Source organism: Cariama cristata, unplaced genomic scaffold (genome assembly GCF_000690535.1).
Source record: "Cariama cristata isolate BGI_N322 unplaced genomic scaffold, ASM69053v1 scaffold2914, whole genome shotgun sequence".
Classification (NCBI taxonomy): Eukaryota; Metazoa; Chordata; class Aves; order Cariamiformes; family Cariamidae; genus Cariama; species Cariama cristata.
The window spans coordinates 24653-50103 of NW_009614476.1; the positions used below are offsets into that span (position 1 = coordinate 24653).

At 37.9% G+C, this 25451-nt stretch overlaps 1 protein-coding gene across 1 annotated transcript in view; it reads left to right on the forward strand.

The window, feature by feature from the left end:
* The window catches only part of KIFAP3 (kinesin-associated protein 3), a 66678-nt gene that overhangs the window by 20414 nt on the left and 20813 nt on the right, over nucleotides 1-25451 (forward strand). Inside the window, exons 11-18 of the mRNA XM_009699415.1 lie at nucleotides 3283-3383; nucleotides 7845-7953; nucleotides 9303-9415; nucleotides 10358-10523; nucleotides 10738-10863; nucleotides 11270-11368; nucleotides 12840-12925; nucleotides 22220-22409. Of these exons, the coding sequence (XP_009697717.1) occupies nucleotides 3283-3383; nucleotides 7845-7953; nucleotides 9303-9415; nucleotides 10358-10523; nucleotides 10738-10863; nucleotides 11270-11368; nucleotides 12840-12925; nucleotides 22220-22409 (990 nt within the window). The remainder of the gene's footprint in view (nucleotides 1-3282; nucleotides 3384-7844; nucleotides 7954-9302; nucleotides 9416-10357; nucleotides 10524-10737; nucleotides 10864-11269; nucleotides 11369-12839; nucleotides 12926-22219; nucleotides 22410-25451) is intronic.

Below are 25451 nucleotides of genomic sequence, written 5' to 3' on the forward strand. Positions count from 1 at the left end.
GAACACGTTTGGCAGAGATCTGGGTTTTTTTTTTTTCTTTTGCTTTTTCTAGTTAGGGGAATAATTGATGCCTACTGTACCGAGTCATAAGGAAGTCTTCCTTGCATTGTCTGTTTTTTTCGTGTGTGGCCTTCAGTAGTGGTCAAAAATAGCAGAAAAGGTACCACTTCCATGCTTTGAAAAGCTCTTCTCCAGCCAGGTACTGGGCAGGGTTTGAAACTTTTACAGTCAAGTCTTTAAGCAATCATTAACTTAGGGCTTTATTCATTAGCATTCAGATAAGTATGAAATAAAAAAAAAAGTAAGCTTGGTACTGGCTTATTCAGCTAATAGTCAATAGCTGCCAGTTTATATTTTGGAAGTGAAATTTCTATGTAAAAGGATGGCAGTTGTCTTGGTGGATTTTTCACACAGTCTGTTGCTTCTTACCTTTTTATACAATCTTCAGCCTGCAAGATGATGCTTAGTGTTTAAAATGCTGTAGCTGTTGAATCTGTTCTCTTTCTAATCTTTGACAAACTAGTAATGTATGGTTTCCAGTCAACTTTCCAGTAGACTGGATGCTACCTAGTTGAGCATGAGATTAACAATTGCATTAAATTATTCTGGCTGTGCTTAGAAACAGCCACCTCTTCTTGATTTTCCTGAAGCATTTGATTCTTTGGATCATGAGTTACCACTGTTTTCAATGAGAACTTAAAGTCAGGAGGTTCTGCTTTTCCTCCACTGAAGGGCTTCCACAGGGAAAGTGGGACAGTGAAACTTCCAGACATCAGCCTGAAACTTGTTCCTTTCCGGGAAATTGAAATGAAACTTAAAGTGCGTACACCATTAAATACTTCAACGCTGGTTTAGTTGCACAGTTTTCTTCTAGCTTTAGTTCTGTAGTTTATTTTCATCTTCAAGTTAGTAGCATTCAGGTGGTCTTTTGTTTACTCACAATTGAAAAATACTTCCTTGCTGAGCCTGTGCACTAAGCACCTCTGAACGTAAATGCTCTAAACCCTTCTGTTCCCTATATTGACAGTAGTACAGGGGAATTCAGGGAAAATAGGTCAGTTAACTGCACAGCAAGAAAGAATTTAAATTCAGCTCTTTGTTTTGAAACCGTAGCTCTCTGCGTTTTGTGTGTCATGAAACTTGCCTTGTGGAACATACTTGGGGAGAATGATTTGAGTGCCATTCATTTAAACCCAACTCTTTAAGATTTCATTCAGATAAAATAAATTGGTTTGAATTCTAGATATTCTTCACACTTTAGGTTGAGTATCTAGGTCTTTTTGATTATTTTCGGCGGTTTAGAAACCGAGGCAGTGCTGTCATTCAGCACTGATACCCAAGGTGTTGTTCATGCATCAGAAAGGTTATTGTGACAGGCTGGAGCTGATGCTTTATCTTAGCACAAATGAAGCTTGCAAAAATAAGGAGTAAAAAACCCTATGAAGGGCAGAGGTTAAACCGATATAAAATAGTATCATTCTTGTTGACTGCTTGCCAGTTCATACCTGCTGAAGGTCTGGTCCAACTTCACTCTAGATTCTTTCCTGTTTCTGTTCTGGGGAGCCAACTTTCTTCCCTTTTATACTGGCTTACATTTTACTTCACGTAGTGTTTCCTGCACTATCCAGCAAAGTGTAATTGTAATTTAAGTCTTAAGTTTAAATCTTGATGTTTAAGTCTTAAATAGAGGCATAGAAAGAAGTGTTAAGAGCAGTGTAAACAACTTCTTTTTTTTCCTAGCCCCATGAAATTTGAAGGCATAACTTTTTAAATTTTTATGTTTGCTTAGGAGAAGCCTTTAGCTGTATGTATGGCAAGTTTTTTTCATGTAATTGTTGGCTTTACAATGTCACTACAAGTGAATAGCTAGGTAAGATTACCAGTCACAAGAGAAGCACAAAAGATAATAAACACTTGATTTTGTTTGCTTAAAGCAGAGTTTGTATGCTTTAGCAACTGTAGTACTGTGCTTTTATTTTAATAATAGCCAGAGTAGTGTTCAGATTTGGGCATTATCCTTTCTCCAGCTGTTAACTGTGTGGAAGTTTGCAATACAAGTCACGTTTTTTTGAACAGGTAAGAATCCAGAAGGATTTGAAAGGTCAGCTGTGTTTTTTAGGCTTGGCATGGGAAAGAATACCTCGCTGTTGTATGGCAACTGCCAGAAGGGTTTCATAGGTCTTTTTTGGTAATTCAATTTTGAAAAAAGTCACGAATGTGCGTTCTCAGGATAAAGGCATCATATCCTTGCTGCTTAAAGGAAATTCCAGCTCCCAATGATGTATACAGAAGAAAAATTTAACTGTGGTTGCTGTTTGAGGTCTTGATGCTTTGCCAAAGTGTTAAACAGATATGTTCTAACTTAGCTTAAGTAGAAGTGGGAGGTAGGATATTTCTGATCAGTTGTATAAGAACTGTGAATAAATTATGATTTGGTGACATTATTACATCCTGGTCTAATATAAACGTTCAGCTGAATGTTTTATCCCATGTATAGCTAATGCAGGGCTACAGGAGAGCTCAAGAGAATGCTCAGTCCACATTTTAGCAGTGAGTCAGGATCAAATTCATCTGTGTTGTTCTTAAACATTTGTATGTTTGTATAAGTTGGTCTTGTAGAACCTTTCAGTTAAATACTTCACAGCCTACTCACATTAACTGCTCCAATTTTTCTTGAGAATACTTTTCTTTTTAGTAAGTATTAATGTGAAAATACACTGAAGTTATCTTTGCAATATGTGAAACACAAAAGGCACCCACAGGATGATATTATCGCTTAGGATAATAAAGCAATCAGTATGTGACTTACTTGAAAGGCACTGGATTCCTTCTACAGCACTTTTTACTGGTAGTTCTTATTTTTCTCTCTGGCATTGGTACATTCTTTATCATTTCACTTTGAGACAAGCTTGTTTCAACAGGAATATCCACAGCTAAATCAGCATTACATTCGATATTTGATTTCCTAGCTGGAAACTGATGAAAGGTTTCTCTGGATGGCCTATCATTATTAAATGTGCCTTTCACAAAATAAATTCCTTGCAAAGTGGGGTTAAGGAAGTGTTTTGAGGTGCTGGGGAGAAGGGGAGTGGTTAGCATTGCCTTTGTTCCCTCTTTGCACACATTTGGATAGGCCAGGCAAGACCCTTTCATTAATGTTGCATTTTTTATTTAAGTTTTCCCTCTATTAGCTAGGATTTTTGTGCTTTTTTTTTTTCCCCGTGTTTACAATGCCTAAAATACCAGGCTTCTATTAATATGGATTTTTCTTTCTCCTCCTAGCAAATGAAAACTACAAACAAGTAGCAATGTGTATTCTGTATCACATAAGCATGGACGATCGCTTTAAATCAATGTTTGCATACACAGACTGTATCCCACAGGTATGTGCTTTTATATATGAGGAAGTGGTAAAACGCACCTTTCCCTGTGCTCATCTTTTGCTCGCTTCTAGCAGAGCTCGCACTGACACCCACAGGTGGAAGTGGGAACAACCACGATGCTGCTGAGTCGGCAGTGAACACCCTACTCGTCGGGCAGTCTGACTGTTCTTGCTGTCTTTGAATTGTCCCCAGAAAAAGGAGAGGTGACATATCCTCTGTCAGTGCTGCTAACGCTTGAGCTGCATCAATGAATTGGTAAAAATACAGGTGACTTGATAAATTTCTACAGAAGATTGGGAATGCTTGAAAGAGATTAAAGCTTGTGCACAGCAAGTCCTTAGGGAACCTTGCGGAAAGTATTTCCTTTAGAGTTTTAGAAGGCATTCTTTTCTGATCCCATTGGGTATCAAAATTTCAAGGTCTCCAGTGTTACAGGATATGAACTGGAAACCAGCCAAGCAGTGTTATGTTGCTACATGACAGTTCCTTTTCCAACTGCAGGCATGTACAACAGGGGAGACTTGAAGACTATGGAAGACTCTTCAGTGATTTTTTTTTTTTTTTTCAGACTACAGTTTGTTGCATAACGTTTTGTCTCCAGTCATAGTCCTTGATCCAAGCACAGACACAGTATCATGGGGTTTTGAGTTTTGTGTATATGGGGGTTTTGTGTGTTGTGTTGTTTGTTGGTTGTGTTTTTTTGTTTTTGGTTTTGTTTTTTTTTTAAACAAGTACCAAATCCTCTCTTACTGATCTTTTTCTCAGTCTTGGTGAGGTTGGAGTTGAGAGCGTCTGCATTGTGTAAGTGTAAAAGCTCTCCGGTAGCTTTTTCAGAATTGCACCACAATATCTTCTTTCCTGCCAAATGTGTTTTTAAGATCAAATACATCCACAATGAGAAGTTACTATGGAAAGTTTTCAGAATGTTTCTGGTCATTATCTCATGACAAAAATGGTGATGTTTTCCAAATACAGCCGGATTTTGGAGAATACAGAGGGGAGAACTCGTGGGAATAACTAGTATATGTTACAAAATGGTCTTGTAAACATCCTACTGACTATCTTTTCTGCCACAAGAAGCAACTATATGTTAAGGTATTTGCATAATATAAAGGATCTGCTTTGTTATGAGCAGTTACCAGCCAAGCCAGAATTCATGCACTGTATTTCAGGGCTTGCTTGTGATGCGCTTTTGGGGAATCTTGGCATGGGTCTTAGATCCCCAGTGCCAAATGTAAAGAGCTGTGGAAACTTCAGTGGTATCATACTCTGAGCTTTCATGAACATCAGTGTTCTGATAGGCAGCAACTGCTCAAACTAGGGCTTACAGAGCCGTATCCATAGACTAGCGATAGTCCGCTGCCTTCATTGGACTTTGGCTAAAACGACAAAATTGGAAGGATACCTATGGCTATTGATGCTTCAGTGGTCAATGTAATTATTCACAGATCACATCTGCCGACTGTTCAGAAAGGACAAGCTGGACAATCAGAGCTTAAATTTTATTAATGAATGTTCAAAATTAGGACGGTTAAGGAAGACAGAGGTAGCAGAAAACATGGGGAAGTGGGTAAGGCATCAGGAGAAGAAAACGACAGTTTTAAAAGGACTCCCTGCCATCTGATTCTACCCTGGAAGACCAAATTCTCTTTTCAATAGCAGTATGTGCCCTTCTGTGGGTTTGTTTCCTTCTGAGGAAAGTTGTACATCTAAACTGGCAAATACTCAGTAAAGAATATTTCGCTGTTGTAGAAAGCGATTGGAAAATCAATCCCCTGTTGTCATTTTGAACAGGCGAAGTGCTTGACAAGGGCTTGCACGTGCTGTCCCAGGTAAACATCCTTGTGGATTGCAGGAGTTAGTGGGTGCTATTCTAGTAACAGTTAAAAGTGAGTATTAACAGTTCATTCTTGTTTAGACCTCAGCAATGCGTGTTTTGTTTAAATAGGTGCAAATGCCATCCAGATGCTTATAAAAGCCTTTATTGGTAATAACCTGGCCAATCAAAGGGCATGGTTAGGCAGTGATGTCATGGTGATATTTAATATTTTACCGCAGAGCAGTGTGCAAGGTTCTCCGCAGCAACCCACATGTTTTCCACCACGGTTGTCCTGTTTGGCCCCTCTTTGATCTATAAGCTTCTTTTCAGCTTAATGCTGGTAAACGTCCTCTCTTGACAGCACCCTTTGCTCCTGTCCGCCATTATCTGCTGAAGTTCAGAAACCAGAGCATCACTTCAAACAGCAGAGTTAGGGAGTAGCCGGTCAGGAGAGATTCCTGAGGCATGCAGTTCTGGCGTAATCATTCAAAGATGTTTGAGCTGGGCTTGGGGAGGGGGTTGGACAGACGTGTATGTGAACAGAGAGCTGTGGGGGTTGGCCTCTGGTCACTGGTAAATAAGTGAAGGCAGGTGCCAGAGAGTCTAGACACAGTGATTTCAGTCCTGGTCTGTGGTATCTGATACTCAATATGGGACTTGTCTGATTGAACACTACTGCCTCTTCATTGCACATGCTGCAGTCTTTTTACTGCCTTCCTGTTAAATCAGTAAAAGATGACAATGGACATAGTAAAAGCAGAACAAATTTAATTTTAATATTTCCTATTTGGCAGCAATTACTCTTCCTTTTGAAGTGGCACAAGAAGCAATCAAATTAAATGAAGACATAATGGGAAACATGGAGCTCGTACGAAACTATTATTTTAAAATTTGAACGGCTTTAATTGAAACTGGATATATTTTTTCTTTTTATAGAGAAGTAGTTCAGTAATTAACAGTGTAATCCCATCTTGTTAAACATCTAATTTCCACAGATTTTGTATTGTGTAAGTAATGAGAATGTTTCCCTTCAAATTATTTGAAGGGTTTTAAAAATCTATTTTTAAAGGTTTTGTAAAACAGAAGAGTTGCAGGGGGTGATGTTTGAATGCTTGTGTTCTACTTGTTAAGTGGCAACTTTCTTCTCTGGTTAATTCACTCTTATGTGACTCTCAGGCTTACGGATTTAATAAACTAGGGATTTTATAAGTTCTTAAAACAACCTAGGGAAATCTGATTCTACTTTTTTAAGAAAGAGAGGAAGGAATCAATGATAGCTTTTAAATCAGTACATGAAAGTCCCAGAAAAAGATAGATAACTATGTTGTAGCATAATTTTTTTAACTTCATTTGGGTCCATTTGGAATGACAGCTTGCTATCTGATAATAGATAAACATACGGAATTGCTGTAGTAAAATACTTTGGAGTGAAATTCCTGCAATCCTATTGTTCCTTCCCCCCCGCACCTCTCTAAATTGGTTCTTCACCCACTTTCTTTAGTTTTTAATGCATTACAAACTGTCTTTCCACCAGGGGGCAAGCACGCAAATACTTAATGATTACTTGTTGCTTTCTTCTTCCCCCACCCCTTTTTGACACAAACTGAGCACCTTATGTCCTGCTTATCTTTAAATTCAGTTGTTTCTACTTCCAGTAATCTCAGTCGTCTTGTCATGCTGCTTTGCATTATGATCCTGATGTGTCTTATGAACTGAGCAGGTTTTAGGAGCAAATAGGCAGATGTTCTGCAGCCCCTCAGTGAGGAAGCCATGCAACTTGTCTGCCGTGGTTGGAAACAGTGAAAAAGAAACGGATGTATTTGAGTCGTGTTCATATATTCAGTATACCATTTCAAAAAATGTTCCTATTGAACAAAATGAGACTAGATAGATAGCCTGTGATGTAATGGACAATACAGATGCCAGGAGTATAAAATCCATAGGTTATTTGCCTAAGGAATCATCTGGGAATTCACTGACACTTACTAAACAATTGGACCAGGATTAGAGGCAATTGTCTACTTATGTTAACCTGGGTTGTACTGTCCCATTATCAGAAGAACAGGACTGCTACTGAGAAGTCTTTGGTATATGGCAGTGTTCAGCTCTAGCACTGGAAGCTGCAAAGATAAAGCACATTGCTGCAGATACAGCTAATTTGCCTATCAGTGGAGTAATCTCAAAGCAAACTAGTAGAATTATTCTGCAATTAAATATCTGGTTAGAGTCATAATTGTATTAAACAACCAAGTATTAATCTGACTTTCTGTGGAACTAAATTGTGGGGATTTTTTTCCTATATTAAGTCTACCTAAACTTTCAAAACAAATTTATCTATTCACAACTTTAAAAAAAAAAAAACAAACAGTAAAAATAAAAAATTCAGTGGTAGCACGAAATGTAACTAACCCAAGTTAATTTAAGGTGATGACTGACTGCTATTTTTGTCACTTTATAAGCATTGTTTTCCCTGAATAATGGAACTATACATCTTCTGCCATTGACCTTTATAACTGTACTGTTCCTGTAGAAATACTGAATAGTAATTTTTAAAAAAAAGCTACTATAGTCGACATCATAACATTGCTCTTCTAATGCTTTGGAAACATTAATGACTTCAGTGTGCTTGTGTTTCTTGATAGTTAATGAAGATGCTCTTTGAGTGTCCCGATGAGCGAGTTGACCTGGAACTTATCTCTTTCTGTATTAACCTTGCTGCTAACAAAAGAAATGTACAACTTATCTGTGAAGGTAAGCGTACTAAGATTTTACTGTTTTCTTGGAGATGACAACACTTTATATATTTATTTAATATATATTTACATATATAAATTATGTGTATTTAAGTTAATGATAAATATCTATATGTATTTTTAAAAAAGAAAAATGCATCTGTTTGGGTAATGATTACAAGCAAATGGCCATATCCTCCTCAAAATTGATCTTCGTGGCAGGAGGGGCACTGAGTAGCCACACATGCCTACATCTCTCGTGTTTGCCTGTAGTTCTGTAAAACACACTGACATTACTGTGGGAAACTATGGCTGTATGTAGAGATCAAGATTTTTTTCTACCTGGTGCCTAAAATCCATCTTCAACTAATCGGTGTTTCACCTGCCCGTACTGAATTAATAGCACAGTGGTGTAGTTTAGTTGCATCTTTCCATTATTTTTTTTTTTATTTGAGCATCTTTTGAGTTCTAGTATTTTGTTACGTGGTATAGATGGGTTCTGAATTTTGTTCAGTAACTCTCTAGATTGCTTTTAAAGTTTCATTATTTTCATACTAGCGGTTTTAAGTGGAACTTTATTATTCAGTAGCTCTAATTTTCACTTGTGCTCAAAATTTTCACTGTGAGCTACTACAATAAATTACTTAAAAGTGACTTCAAAAGGGACAACTGCAATCAATGGATTCTATGGCCAGCAATTCCACTTTAAAATTCTGTGCATGGCTCTGTAGAAGGGGGAGCAGGGAGATCCAGTTTGATAGTAAAGGTACAAAAAAAATTCAGGCTAGTAGCACTTATTAGATAGTCAAGGTGATCTTTTGGAAACATAATGGTAACAGCGGGACTTGCCCTGTGCAATTAAGTACTTCAGCTCTGCGTATGTGTGTTAAGTGTATTCCCACTTAACAATCTACATGACTGGTAAATAATCTTTTAAAACTGTTAACAGTGTATTTACTCCATAGAGTGGGGAGAGAAGTCTCTGAGCTAGTACCAACAGCTATGCTGTGCCTCTGCTAACTGCACTTGTTGATAGGATAATAGTTTGGATGTACAACCTTTCTTGATCTGAATAAATAACTAAGCACACCTGAAGCATTTAGTTATTTATTAACTTTTTAAGTGTCCCACCAGTACTTATGGTCATAGTAGTTGTTTTAGGGAAGCTATAGAATTTATACAGAGCAGGTCTTTTCAACTTAAACTTGGAAGAAGAAATAGTTCCCATCTAGATTCTTCACTTTTTCCTTTTAAACTTTTAAAAGTTAAAGCTGTGTTTTTGTTTGCATGGCATTGTTTTTTGATTGGCCAGTACTTCTTCATTTTTATTTTACTTGGAGGATTTCCTAAGTGTTCATTTCTTTTCAGGAAATGGTTTGAAAATGCTAATGAAGCGGGCTTTGAAATTTAAGGACCCATTGTTAATGAAGATGATCAGGAATATTTCACAACATGATGGACCAACTAAAAGCCTTTTCATTGTAAGTTCGATCTATGACCTGATGTGATCTCTGATTCTTCCTACTGGAAAAGACTGACTTTGGAGAGCTGCTGTGTTTTGTCTTAACTTAAACTGGACACCCTGTATTCTTGGCTGCCATGGGTTGATTTATGTTTTACAAGGCTATCTCAGTTGGTAGATCAGGGTTTGGATCCCTCACTACAGGGAAAACAGAGCTTAAGCTGTATCCAATAAGCCCCTGTTCCAAAACAAACACACAAAAACAAGCAAACGAACAAAAAAAACCAAACTGCTGAGGTGCACATCATAACAGTTATCCTGAATCTCTGCTTTTAGAGCTAGAGGGCAAAATAAAGTGGCTTTTTTTTCACTGTGCCAAGTGTTTTGTATAAGTGGATATTTTAAAACTTTGAATACTTAATATTCAGTTAACCATATAAAGCCACCCTTTCAAAAGAAGGCAAGGAAACACAACATCTTAATTGTGGAAATTTAAAATGTACTGTTAAAATGAGGATTGAATATCAAATTATCTTAAGGTAATATGGAATTAGTAAGTAGAATCCATGATTCCCCTGTTCATGTCCCCAGAAAATCTTGTAGCTATTTCTTAAAATCTTTAGAAAGAGGACTCCATTACTGTCACTAATACAGTATGGTGTTCACTATCTTCTTTCCCTTATTTTCTAACAGCTTTCTGAAACCGTGTGTGTAGTAGCTACTTTTGGAACATCTGAACAAATGATCTAGATATCTTCAAAGTGAAAGGGTGGAGAAGAAGAATGCTGAAATGTTTTCTTGGATTATTCTTCCACTGAAATTGAAACTGCCTTCTTAGCCCTCATTTCAGGAGAAGTCTCCTTAGCGTTCTTTTAAGAACTAGTTTTGATTTGACCAAATTGTGAGTTCTTCAGAACCCGAGATTACCCACCTGTAATGTCTGTGGCTGTATTTTCTTTAGGATTATGTTGGTGATTTAGCAGCTCAAATATCAAATGATGAAGAAGAGGAATTTGTGATTGAATGCCTGGGAACACTTGCAAATTTGACCTTACCAGATCTGGACTGGGAACTTGTGCTGAAAGAGTACAAACTGGTTCCGTACCTCAAGGATAAACTGAAACCAGGTTTGTACAAAATTTGGTTAGTCTTTCAAAGTAGAGTCTCTCAAAGAATACTTAGAATGCTCTTTCAGAGTTGAGTCTGTTTACCTCTATAATTTGTGATTGTTTGGGGAAAACATAACACTGAAGAACAGAGTCATATCTACAGATAAATATACAACTGCTACAAGATTAAGAATTTCTAAGAGGTAATACTTTCTGCCTTCTGACTTGCCAGGTTCTGCAGAAGATGACCTCGTTTTAGAAGTGGTGATAATGATTGGAACAGTTTCTATGGATGACTCTTGCGCTGCTCTGCTGGCTAAATCTGGAATCATCCCTGCGCTCATTGAGCTTCTAAATGGTATATTGCCATGTTGGACTTGAGGTCTTGTTTTTCGAAGAAGTTTAGCTGATGTAGCTGTGGCGTAACTGAACGCACCATTCATTTTCTCTTGCAAGGCAGGGGTGGGTGTTTTGTATATGAAAGGATGAGTAACTACTCTGTTATTGATAGAGAGATATGGACTAGTGGTCTAATAGATTTGATTTTTCCGATACCTCCACAACTCTTGCTGCAATCTATGGTCTTTCATACTTGACTGGAGCAGGGAAGAAAACAGTCTGTTGTCAGGAGATGAAATCACACATACCACTAAATTGTCTAGCTGACATGTAAGACCTGGGCTTTCTCTAAGCAACAAGAGCTTCTAGTTGTGAGATCTGAAATTGTGGCATTTGTTGTGTTTTTTGTATTTTTTTCCTTGCAGCGCGGCAGGAATATGATGAGTTTGTCTGCCAGATCATCTATGTATTTTATCAGATGGTCTTCCACCAAGCCACCAGAGATGTCATTATCAAGGAAACCCGTATCTTTTTAAACATCTAGAATTGCAGCACTTAATTTGCCATCACTGATGTTTGACCTGTATTTCTCTTGTATAAACCTCTTGATCTCAGAGGTTTCTTTGTAAATGGTTTATTTCAGCTGAAGAAAAAATCCAAGCAGTCTAGGCATGTAGAGGTAGTGCAAGATTAATAGTAAAGATTAAAAGTTTGCTTTGAAACAGGGAGGGGGGTAGGAGGGGGATTGCTGGGCCAGCTGACCCATTAGTTCCTATCCAATCTGAATTACTGTATGAAATTGTTTTGCAAATCATAGTCAAAGTCATAGTCCGTCAAAAAACTTACATAGAGCATAGACAAACTTCTTGCATTGCACCATTGTACATAGATGTTGCATAGTCTGAAGTTATGTGCATTGAAATACTTTAATAGCATTCTTTCTTATATCAGTGTACACAATATAACTAATGCCTGCTCTGTATTTTTTGTCCACCTCATTATTCTCTGAATTTTATGTTTGGCGTAAGTCTCCCATCTTCTTCCCACTATGGAGACTTTGGTTTCTGTTCCTGGCTTTCCTCTTTCTCCTTTTTTCACATGTCTGTTCATGACTGAATCTGTTCTTCAGTTTCCTCATGTCATGGTTCCATTCAATTTTTTTGTACAGTACTTATAGATCTTATTCTGTCTTTACCACTTATTCTTTTGATCATTGTTGATATTGAGCTCGTTCAGATGATCTGAAAACTGTGGAAAGAGGCAGTAGCTGTATTTGTGGACCTCAACTGAATGTTAAATTTTATTGAAACACAAAGAATAGATTGAATGGAGCCCTTGTAGGGATAGCAGATTAGTGATTACTTTGCTAACAATAGAAGGACTACTTCTTAATGTCCTTTATCCTTTAAGCTCTGTGGAATATCTGAGAAGCCATTTGGGATGTTGTTTGTCTCCTGTTTGGACTCCTAGGTGGCTAGCTTTTAAAAAAAAAAAAAAAAAAAAAATTCATCTCGTTTCATATCTGTAAGGATAAAGGACCAACATTTGAACAACACTTTTCTCACTCAAATTGAACAAGACTAGTATTAATGCTATCATTTGCACAATAGATTATCTTCAATACTTTTGAGACACATACATTGGAAACCTTTTTTTTCAAACAAGAAATCTCCCTAAAGATCGCACAAGTTAGTCTCAAAAGATTAAACCATTCACAGAATCTATGCCTTTTGGACAAAGACATTAGATGCATGGATTTCCTGTAACAAATTAGAATGATTTTTCTTTGTAAAGGGCATGTAATTTTTCTTCAGCAATTTTGAAAAATATTTGGGTATCTTAATGTGTGGGGTGTTTTTAAGTGGTTGGGGGAAGGCTGCTGAACTTCATGTATGATGGAAAATTCCCGACTATGGTTCTTAATGAAATTTGCAGTTGGAAGAACCCAGGGCTGTGGAAAAAAAAAAGCTTTTATCCTTAACAGTTTCTTTCCAGAGGCTCCAGCATATCTTATAGACCTGATGCATGATAAAAATGCTGAGATTCGCAAAGTATGTGACAATACTCTGGATATTATAGCGGTAGGTCTGATTTTTTTTTTAAGCATCTGTCCTTCAAGAATCTGTTTATGTGAGATAATTCTAAAATAATTAAGTGGCAATAACTTGTAAATTGAGAATATTTTTCATGTGCAACTTTCTAATCACGTAGGTAAAAGAACAATTTTCATGGGACAATGACAATCATTAATCTAGACTGTGTACCAAACTTCCAGAAAGTGCATATATACTTTGAAAATTCATACTAGTTAGCTTTGCACGACAGATTTTAAAGAGTGCTTTTTGTACTTAAATTAATCACATTATATAAGAAATAATGAAAGCTTGACATACTTAGTTCTCCAAATAAATGGCTCTTGTTACCCAGGAGCTTTTATTTGGCTTTTCTACATCACCTGATGCCAATATTTGTTTCCAAAAGAAAATGTGGGCAACGATCCTGAAGCTGGTTGTTTTCTGCTGGGGGAACAGTCAGTATAATATTGAACTCTTCAATATGGTCTTCATCTCTTGGATGGATTTCCTTTTAGCTACATGACTTAGTTTGTCCAACTATCCATTGATCACAATAAACTTCTGTGACAGTTGTTTTGTATTAAACTGCTAATGTGAAAAAAAAAATACTACATTATGAAGTGTTATTGCTTTATCAGCTCTTATAGCATGTAAAATCTGCTTCTAGGGATCCTTGACTCTAGAAGCATTAATATTTTCTAGGGTGGTCTTCATTGAAGTAAAGACATTGTGAAACTGATTCGACTTAAAAGTTGCATTTAATTGTTAAAATTCTTCCTGGCCTGTTTAATTGAATTGGCTTCTATTGACAAAAAGAAATTGCAGCATTTTGTAATGTCTTAGGATTGTACAGACTATACATCCTTTTGGATGTAGGGTAGCTATCATGAAATTAAATCTTATAGAGAACTTAACTATGAGTCAAGAGTAGTGTCTCTCACTACCTTAATGCTCTTCCTGTCATCTACTTAGTTTCTTCTTTAGTAGAATTACACATATTGCAGCTTGCTTTCAGAAGGGTTTAGTATAGTGTAAGACCTAACTTATGCTGCATATACTATAGTCTATTTTGTCTTTTTCTGTTATACTCATTAGTAAAGCCTTCTAATTTAATACTCATCTAAAAAAAAAGTAAGATTACATAACATTTTCTGTGTTGGAATTCTTTTATCTGCCTCTGGTTTTGCTTCATGGAGGTATGGAATGAAAATTGTGTTCCGCTAGTTAGTGGCAAAGTTGCCGTTGACATTCATTAAGGGCAAGATTTCAACTAAGATGAATTTGGACTTAGTACTTATTTACAATGGGCATTATGTTCAGCTTACCAAGATCAGTTATTTCCAGGGACGTCTCCAGAGGAAATGGTAGAAATATTTTTTTATCTTTTGGGTGAGGCCGGACAATGTAAGTGCTTCCAAAGCTTGTTTTATCTTGGGGCCAGTGCAATTTCCAAGTGTCTTAGGTGTTGATTTGTTGATATGGGGGAACTTTACAATGTGGTACATAGTAGCATCTAGTTACTGAAAAATTGTATTAGTAATGTTATTAAGCAACACTTATTTATAGAATCTGGAAGAATAAATACATGAAGACATGAAGACATAGCTTCATATTCAATATTAATATCTGAGTGAAATGTACTTGGCTTTTTTTTTCCCTTCCTAAGAAGAGGTGATCTTTATGCTAGCTGTGAGTAAATGAGGAGTGCTATGATAATGGATGGGAAAGGCTTCTCAACTTGCAGGAAGCTCTGGACAGGACTTCTAGGGCCTTGAGGAAGAATAAAGGGAGGAAATGATGTGGTACTGCTGTTATTGGAGGTAGGGGAGAAGATATCAAGCACATACTGAGTAGTTTGCGTGGTGGTAGATTGTTTTTTCGTTGGTTGTGGAGCAGTTCCACACATAGAAGGGTGTTCACTGGTAATTTAGGAGAGTTCCCTTTCTGAGAAGGGCTTTTTAGCTTTATTACCTAGCTGTTGGGGTTATAAGTTGCATAAACCATAACACCATTCCCCTGCAGGGAACAGGAAGCAAAATACGCTGTCTTTTCTGGAAGACCAAGAGAACCACTAATTGATTGCTTTCTTGGCCATGTTGTAAGCCGGTTGCACTTTGTCTCCCGGTACCAAAAATCACAGGCAAAAAAAGGCAACACGTTCTAGATGGTGATGGGAGAAAATAAGAAACAGTAAGTTATCAGAACCTCAGATCTTGGTAGGTGTTTTGCCATTCAGCTCAGAGGATATGGTAAAGCAGCCTGTAAACACTGAGGTGTTTTTGGTTGTATGGCAGTCTTACACAACCAGCGCCTTCTGAGGTGTCTGAACAGACATAGTCTCTAAGACTGGTGAAACTTCTTATCTGTGCTAAATCCACAACAAGGAAAACTTAAATTTTCAATCTTGTTGTTCCAAACATGTTGACATGTATGCGGACATGGTTGCTCTGATGCTGGAAATCAGAAACTAAATGTTGGAGAATAGAGATTGAAAAGTAATCTCTTCTCAGGGAGACAAATGCTTTTTTCACTCATCAATAAGCTCTATATAGTGTGATTGAAATAACACTGAAGAAAGTCAGATGCCTTGTGAGCCTTAGGGGAGATATACTTTCTGTAGTAAAGTAATTGTCACAGAAATTATGGAAATGTTACGCTAGTGATGATTTGTTTAATATAGCTTGGCTGGACTCTGCCATTGATGAACTGAAACAGATGTGCTGCTTTAGCATAGTATGTACTGGGGAGTGTCAGCTTTACACTGGTAGATGCAAGATATCCTTTTTGTCAAAAAGAAAGTCTGCATTGTTAATTTAGGAGTGCTTCAATCTTGTGTCATGTGCTGCTGAGTCTTGGCACCAAGCAGCTAGTTTAGTGTACTTGTGCACCTAAAGCAGGACAGGTCTCATGGCTCAGCTGAAAGCCTGGAATAAACAGCTGGTATAGGAGACTCAAGCAAATGAAGTTCTCTTTTCTTCTGCCTTAGAAGCCTGGACATCTGCAACTCAAAGCTTGTGGAAAGAAACGTCATCTTACTTGAGATGATCTTATTGCCCTCTACAACTACCTGAAAGGAGGTTGTAGCGAGGTGGGAGTTGGTCTCTTCTGTCCGGTAACTAGCGATAGGACAAGAAGAAACGGTCTCAAGTTGCGCCAGGGGAGGTTCGGGTTGGATATTAGAAAGAACTTCTTCACTGTAAGAGTCGTTAGACGTTGGAATGGGCTCCCCAGGGAGGTGGTGGAGTCACCATCCCTGGAGGTGTTCAAAAAATGTTTAGATGTGACACTTCAAGACATGGTTTAGTGGGTTTAGCGGGCATGGTGGCATTAGGTATACGGTTGGACTTGATGATCTTTGAGGTCTCTTCCAACCATAATGATTCTATGATTCTATGATTTTGCTCTGTTCACCTCAGACAATATTATCAAGAGCTGAGGGGGTTATTAATCGGTCAAGTTTCTCATTCTTTTTCTGCTCCTAGCTCAATCTTATTGCAGTTAAATGATTTTTCTCATTTATCCAAAGGAATATTTAATTAACCGTAACCAGCTACTTGGACTGTGTAGTCCGAGCCTTCCCCCTCCTCCATTTCTCTCCATTTTCCTGTTCAGTGTTTTTACAGCTTTGAATCCAGGCCTGCTGTACCATCTTGTTTCTCTAATGGTCAAGAGTAGATCATTATGCTTCCTGCAGAAGTAAAATATCTTCTAGACTTCTAGATAGCTACAACATTGTCCATGTGATTTAGGAAGCGCCTCATGTCTAAGGTGCTTTTCCAGCTCTCGTTCTTTGCCCCAAGTATTTGTAATGAATGCCAAATAATGTTTGCCTCGTATGGAAGGCTGTGTTCATGAACGGCTTGCATCTTTCCATGTTAGCTAAGTGCCCTGACACAAATCCTCCATGTTGGGAATGCTGGAATTTCACATAAGGAGCAGTAATGTGCTGTGAACCCTCAGTGCTCTGGGATTTGGGGCCAGCTGTCGAAGATGTTGGCCAGCTCTCTTAGAATCAAGGAAGAGCAGACCACAGGGATTTGGTGTGGGCTTTATTTGAATAGGCAGCATACTATGAAAATAGATAACCTTTGACTCCAGCTTGGTGTCCTCTTTCTATGAAGAGTGCTGTAGTCACTCCAGGAAAAAAGATTCTCCCTTCACTTGTCAAGAGTCCCCTTTTCTGTGGTGTCTCTTGTTCCCCTGTTATCATCTAACAGTCACGAATACAGAGAGGTGGGCAGAAGAGCAGCGAGGGTGTGGGGCTGCAGGCTGAACTGTTGACACATTTTCACTGATAAACTTCTGCATTGTTAAATTTGCAATTGGTCTGCTTTGGTGCTAGTAGCTCTTTGTGGCAAAGAGCACACACCTAGCAGGAAAGGCTCTGCCTGGACTAGAAGAATAACCACACTACAGGCAGCATTAGATAGGGCAGGTGTGTCCTGATAGCTTTATGTGAAGGCAAAACCCAACCTTGGACAGATTTCCTTCTAGGATTGGTGCTTGCTCTCTAGAGTTGTAGGACTAGGAAGGTGAGCCAAACCACTGATCTCTGTTAGTTTCATAGCAGCTTGCCAATGAGATACCTTACATTCCTCCAAAGGAAAAAAAAAAAAGTTTCTCTCATCAGCTATTGACAATATAGAAACTCTGTGGATGGTGTGCATTTTATGTAGGCACCTAAATATAGGTGGCATGAATGTCTACTCTTTTTTCTGCCCTGCTGTTAGTTTCATATCACAGGATTCTGTTAGCTTCCTGTCAGAATATATTTAGTGATGAACCTGACTGTGAAGAAGTGACTCTGGGTTGCACAGGTGTAAGTGGTAGAAAGATTTTCTTTTTTTTTTTTTTTTTGTCTGTGAATGAATTGCCCTCTGGTGGTACTTACACTAAGGTAGGTGTCGTAGACACCTGCAGAAGGTGATCCATAACATCTGTTTCTCTCCTTGATTATAGAGGCACATAGTTCAAATGGCACACCTAACTTTTGGATAGCTAGACAAGATAAATCTTTTGCTTCTTAATAAATGGTTAATTTAACCTTTCATGTAAACTGTGTGTTTTAGGGATGGTTAAATAATGAAGAATGTAACATATCACCAAGTACGGCCTTGAACATAATGAGCATTCTACTTACTGTATAGCAGTTTTAGTTTGGAATGAGGAATCATGTCAAATGAACCCTATTACAGACCCAATTAAAGGGCAACCACATTAAAGTGAAAAGGAAAATCTGTTTTTCATCAGCTGTGAGAGAACACAAAGCAGATCTGTGTAGCTCTGTGTTATCCTATAGTGTGTTAATCAGATACAAGGTGTGACGGAAGCCAGTGACAAAGGGGACCCCTGATAGGGAACAGACACGCTCTGATAATAGGCCAGTTAACGCTTCATAATATTTCAATGGTTCAGTAGTAAACAAAGTTGGAAGTAGAACTTCAAAAAGGATGGCACATTCCTCACAGAGTCGAACCATACATCTTCTATGACACTTTTGGATTTATGGAAACCGAATGTTAAAAACAGTGATGTCAGGGAGCTCCAAAGAGAATAAAATCAACCTTCAGGATTCCTCCTTTTATGTTTCTGAACATGCAGTATTGGAGGGGAGGGGACAGGGGGTTGGAGAATAGGCACATTCTGTCCACCTCCTTGTTCCCCCACCTGCTGGTTTTCTGGTAGCCTAACGTTTAAAAGGACTGGAGGGCACAAAGCTCTGTTTGTATCTCCATGACGTTTAGTTTTCTGGCTTCATTTTTGCAGGAATTCCTTAGTAAAGAAGGTGTGCTTCATGTGTTCAAAAAAACAAAACCAAAACCCAACCAGAACCAAAGAAACACACACACACACACAAAAAGGGCTTTTAGTAGCTCAAAACATAATGACTAGAAGACTTGCTGTGTTTTAGGGAATTGTTTTGCTCTAAACTTCTTTAATTTGGTTTCTTTGTGCCTTTTGGCTTTAGTCCTGCATTTACAGCTTTTCTTCCATTCTGATGTTATTCCATTAATCATTTACCCAGTGGTGTTTCTGCATATTTCTGTGGAAAACCTAAAGATATATTCCTGATCTGGCAGTACTTAAGTGAACTTTTTTGTGCGAGGCTGTGTAAATAGTTCTAGATTATTGAGAGTCATCCTTTTCTAGGATTGCTGCCAGAGTGAAACTCTTGACATTGATCATCGATCTGATTCTGGTGCACTCACTTCTTTGTTCTTGTTGCTCATTCATAGTGAAATGGAAGGTACAAATGTAACAAAGCAGCCAACCTGCTTTAATGGATAACTTGTGATATTTTATTTTTGAGTAATGTGCAGATACGCTCAATCTTACAGCTGGTAATTTGCCATTCAGTTGCTAATCCTGTTTTCCAAAATTTAGATGAATGATTGAGGTAAAATACCTGGGAGTTTTAAGCCTATTAATATAGGATGGGAAATGTAGAATACGTGGGAATATACTGCCCTGTTGTCATTGTCTAAAGAAAAAATCAGTTAGGATCTGAGAAATGTTAACTGGTTTATTTTTTTTTTAGAAGGATATAAGAAGTTCATGTCTATTTGTGACATGTTCAGCATGTTCAGACAGTGATGTGGAATGGAACAGTGATGTCGGGCAAGTGAGATTCACTTGGGGTTGTAACTTTGGGAAGATTAAAATGTTTTCGAAGTGCATTTATGGTAAATGTGAATTAGGAAATTTAGCTGCTGGCCTTTCTGCTTTTGAGAACTTTTAAAGGTAAACAATGTAATGTAAAAGAGATTCAGCTTTCCCACAGACTAGTCTAATTTGCTGTTTGTTAAATTTGTTTACTTTCCCCCATTTCTTTGCAATCATGATTTCTGGGAATAGTTTTCTTAAGACTGCAGTATGATTTCTGGCAATTACAAGGTGTTTCTCTAAAGCTTGCAAGTAATTCACAACTGCTGGAGGCTGACATAATAGATAGCCCACAGTCTAGCTCTGGCAGATGCAATGAAGGAGATGTTTCCAAGATGCTGGTCAGATGTCGTCACTGAAAGTCTTGCTGTTTCTTTTTTTTACGGGTCACTTTGTAAATCTCAGCGATGAGCTTTCTTTTTCCTGGGGAACTCTTGTTTTGCACTGCTATTTCTAGCCTTCCCTTTTAATCAAGAGTGGAAGTGGGGGAAAAGATCAAGAGGCAGAGATAGCATTAGGTGTTCTTTTTCCAAACAGGATGAGGCACAGGTGTGTGCTTGTGTTTTGTTGGGTTTGTTTTCTTTCTCCCTCTCTAAGGTTGCTGCATTACTGTATAGCTGACAGAAACCTAGAATTTTGCTTGAGGCCACTGGGCACTGAGAATATCTATAGACCCCACAGGTGATACCTGCTCTGTGTATGGAAATTATGCAGGAGACCAAGATTTAAACAGGACTGCTTGTGTGCCAGAGTGGTGCAGAGGGGAATTGGAATGGTCTAGTGATAAGTGTTAATCAGAGGTGGAACTGGAGAAATTTAGAATAATGCCATAGACTGATCAGAGCCCCAAATCTGCGTGGACATCCCATCAAAAGGAAGTTTATATTCTGCTTTAAGCCAAGAGAAATAAACTTGCCATTTCTCCAAGTAGAACAGTTTAAAAACCCACTGCCATGGAACAAAGGTTTGTGGTTGCACAATGCAACATGATTCCCTCTGGAATCCTGGATGCTCTAGATACTTGTTAGCAATGTTGGAGAAGCTTCTGCCAGAATGATGGGGCCGGCTGGTTTTTGTGTTATCTGCCAGTCAGAAGGGTGGAAAAGGCACAGGGTGAAGAGTGTGTTACCTATGTCAGGTTAATAGCAGTGAAGACAAGATAGGTTGAATATTAAGTCAGTTTAAAAGCTCTAATTCAGTCTGTGGGGGTTTCAGAAGTTTAACCTGAGCTACTAAACCAACTTACTCTGTCTTCACTGCTATTTTTTGACCTCTGGGTATAGACAGATACTTTTGTATGTCTAGCTGGAACAGTTTAAGAAATTACCACTTCCACAGCCAAGGCATTGTCGCTAGTTGTGTGAATTCTCTTCCATCCCCTTCAGGGCTAAGTAAAACAGATTTTAAAAACCTTAAACTACTCTAGCTAGATCTCCAAGGGAAGTCTGGTTAGATCATATGTTAACCAACATGAGAGTGAAGAAATGATTTTCAATTTTTCTCTCCTTTGTAGTTAGGATAGAAGGTGGTGAAGTGGGACCTGTTTCACAAGGATATTTCTTCCCACAAGTAGAAACACTTTGGTTATGAATGTTATTCTTCACAATCCTTTGATTTAAAGAAAGGACTAACCATGGTGCATTATTTGTGAATCTTCCCAATTGATAACATCTACAGATTTCATATGTTGATGAGTTTCTTATAGTTAGCTGTCCCCTATTTTTCCAGTAATGTTGAGAAACTGAGTATTATCCACAGGTCTGTGTTCCCTCAGAGATAATCAACAGCCCACACAGTCTGGTCTGTTTAGAAGACCCTTCTAAACAGCTGATTGCAGTGACCATAGGCTATGTCACTTCCTTCTGATGCTCCTTTATTTTGAATATCACATCACTTGAGTGCAATTAGGCTGTAATCCAGATTCAAATTTCATGCCTACATTTTGTTTCCATAGTGTCTGGAACCTATATCCTGTTTTCCTCAGCTTTCTGGAGAAGTTTCTCTCAGAGTTTAGTTTTTCATCTTGGATTCCCATATCCTCTTTATTACAAATGTTGTGTACCATTTTTGTGGGTATTCAGTATTAAACATAGAAAGCCATTATAAAATTTGAAAACAAGTTCAAAACTAAATCCTATTTTATTAGAGCCCATGAAACAAAATAAATATTTATTGGTTTTATAGCAACCTTTTTTGTTGTATTTTGTAGTAACTAGTTGTCCTAGTGAATGCTCATCTAATGAAGCTGTACAGGGTATTTGGCCAGTATTAGTAATTAATTACTGAAATCCCCCTGAAAATTGGCAGTAACTGGCTCTTCTTGATAAACCAAATGAGGAGACTGTGATGATGGAACTTCCCTGCTCAAAGCAGGATTTTTTTTCTGGATGGTGTAAAGTTACAAACCATGAAGGGCAGATTGTACTGCTGCATGTACAAAAACAGAATAATGCCTAGCGCTTGCAAAATCATTCCCTTGTTTGCTCAAAGTGCTCTGCAAACTGAAGAGAGGATTTAAGTCACTGAGCTCTGAAATATACATCTTTTGCCGACATTAAATTCCTCTGCCGTTTCCTGTTAAACCAAACAGCTTTGTCTATACCTTATCCTAAAACATTGTGTGGTGATTTTTGACAGGAATATGATGAGGAATGGGCTAAAAAAATCCAGAGCGAGAAATTTCGATGGCACAATTCTCAGTGGCTGGAGATGGTGGAGAGTCGGCAGATGGATGACAGTGAGCAGTATCTGTATGGTGATGATCGTATTGAGCCCTACATCCATGAAGGGGATATTCTGGAAAGACCTGACCTCTACTACAATGCAGGTAAAGCAGCATATATTAGGATTCAGGATTGGGATTGCTACCTCTGTTTGGAACGAGAGCTTGACCTGGGGCTGTAGAGAGAATCCACTGACTCAAATCAGTGAGACAGTTACCCTTTTGTGTCACTGGGAGCAGCACTGATGCATGCGAGCCAGGGATGGGCTTGTCCTTGTTAGGATGTTAATGATGGACTGAGTACTGTATATCCATGATCTTATGAAATGTTACAGGTCTTCGGAAATATGAGTAGACCTATCTCGGGGATCTAATGAACCATGACGACTGATTTGAATAAAAGTGGCTCAGCCTTGTTCTTCACACCTATTTCTTGCGTCTGTAGCTTATTTGCTTTGTGAACACAAACCTTTTCTTGTTCCTGTTAAATTCCCAGCAATGGAATTTGATGCTGAATTTTGTTCTGCCTCGTGTGTTAGTTCTGTAATGGAATTTTTATTGCAGATCTTGATGAAAGACTTCAGTTGAACCACATCAAACTTGTAGGTTCCTTAGCAGAGGCAATCATTCTGTGACTTTCAGCTAATCTGTTTGTATGATTTTTGCTGTCATATATCTAGGGAACTGTGTGAATCTCTTCTGTAAATACGGAGGTTTGTTTGGTGGTGGTTTTTTTTTTTTAGTTCCTCATATGAAAAAGTTTTGTTGCTTGACAATTTGAAGAAGTTAGTTAATAAAAAACCCAAATTGTTCTTAAGAAGAGTCATACTCTTATTTGAGATTCACCCTAATACATTTTTCTGTGGAAAAAAGACACTTCTCATTGTTTTGCTTAATCCTGTTAGTAGTGCATAACAGCACAGTTTTGGGGGATCTCAAGTGGAATCTGCTCTGTCTCCTGTAAAGATTTTGTAGTTTCTGAGAAAATAGAAGTTGCTATACTGGATTAAGACACTGATGTATCTACTCCAGTATTGCCAGCTATTTCAGAGCAAGGTTCAAAAAACTCTGCAGGAGACAATCATGAAATAATTTGCCCACCAGATAAATGTCTTCGTAACTTTTCGTAACTAGGAGTTGGCTTATGCTCTCAAACTTGTGGTTTTATATCCTTTTCAAACTCCTGGATGACTGTGTGAGCATGGATATTTATTTTTTTTAATTGCGGGGTTGGAGTCTGTGGTTTTTTATTTTCCGCATAAGAGTCCAGTCCTTTGCTATGAAGCATGAGTCACAAAACTCTATGACTCTGGATGAATTTGCAGGAATTGAAATAAGAAAAACAAAACCACAAAAACCCATAAGCTTTACTTGTAGTTGCTGTGAGAAAATAATTGTGCAAGATCTCAGTAGCATTTCAAAAATTATTCTTAAAAGATATCAGAACTAAAGGGATCTTTTTCTTCTACTTTTGCTTACATATGTCAGCCATAGCAACTTGCCTTTCTAGTGGTATGTTTTTCCCTTTTGAATCCTGTAGCTTTATCTTGCTCTACTAGACTACAAGGTTAGCGGTGTGAGCCATGTATTGTATGGTACCAGGGTCTTTTATTACATCAAGTCTCCTTCGGGCTTCCTGAAGTTAAAGATGTGCCAGCAAGCCTGTTGTAATCTCCACTTTACAGGTCTTAATAATAAATCTTTGCTTATTTCATAGGGCCATTTCTTTTCCCAATAGTGTGAGCTAGAGATGGAGTGGCACCAGTAACACTGGCTTTCCTGGCTTTTAATCGTTTGTGTTAGAGGCTTAATGTTGTTTGAACAAAGATTTTTGTGTTGGAATCAATATTTGACAGAGAAGGAGAGGCAGATTTCCAGTAATATATTCTCCGTATGTTTGAAAAGTACTTTTGTTTTTAAAGGTATAAGAATAGATGATTATATTGAAAACACAGATTCACTCCTCGAGTTCCTTCCGACAAGTGCCAGTAATTGTGTGCTTCTGAAGTCTGCTAGATTTATACCTTTGAGAGGTGGCCAGAGGGGAGATAATATTCCTTTGAAAAGGCTACAGACTATTGTACCAATTGGAGTAGGCATTTGGGTTTCTGAAGGACAGAGAATTACTTGGTCAAAAAATAACAAAAATGCAAATATTTGTGCAGTCAGAAATTAAATGCTTGTATTTCAATTTGATAACTTTCAAAATTACCTGCACGGATGGCTGATGCTCAATACAAGTCCCCCCTCAGCCATATTAGTTCTTGAGTTCACTGATGGCAAGATGAGTTCCTTATCTCAATGTTAATCCAACATCTCTCTTGCATAGTAATTTAAACTTACATGAGAATCTTGGTAAAATCTCTGAAGTTACCTTCATAAGCTCGGTGTCTCTCTTGCTCTGAAAGTACATAACCCTAATCTATGTTGAAATGTGCATAACAACAGATGTCCTTTAACTGTGTAATCATATTATACGCAGCTGATGCTATCCATGTGCTTTCATTTTCCTGTAAATTCATGTGAGCCATAACTGAGTGTTATGGTTTGAATGTTAGCACTCTTGATTGAAGACACTTTAAGTAGTGGTAGCGCTAGCCTCAGAGTTAAAATGTAGTGCTTGCTTTATTAATATAAAGGTAGGTCTTATTTTTAAGTCTCTCTGCTTTCAAATAAGTTTTAACTAAATCTGCTTAAAATACATAGTCACTTAAATTGATTGGTTTTGATCTGAAGTTCTGCAGGTATAAAAGTGCTAATGCTCCCCCTTGTTTCTTTTCGGTGAAAAATACAGAATGGGTGGTGAGATAGGAAGACTTGGCATAAATGTTAATAAGAGCCATTTCAACTTTCTTTCCTCTTTAGTCATTTTACACCCATATGGTATCACAGAGCACTCATGTCTCGCTGAACATGCTGAAAGACAGTAACATCGATCTGTGCCAGATTACTTGCTTGTCAAGTAATACTCTTTCACATACTGTATACACATGTCTACAATTAGAATATAGGCATGTACAGCCATCTTATGCAGCTAAAATGTAGTCTGATCGTGGCTAGCATTTTTCATTTACAATCTGTTTTGTTATATTCGGTCACTTTCCCATGAGGTATTATCTTCTAAATGAATCTCTGTAGCACCTCATC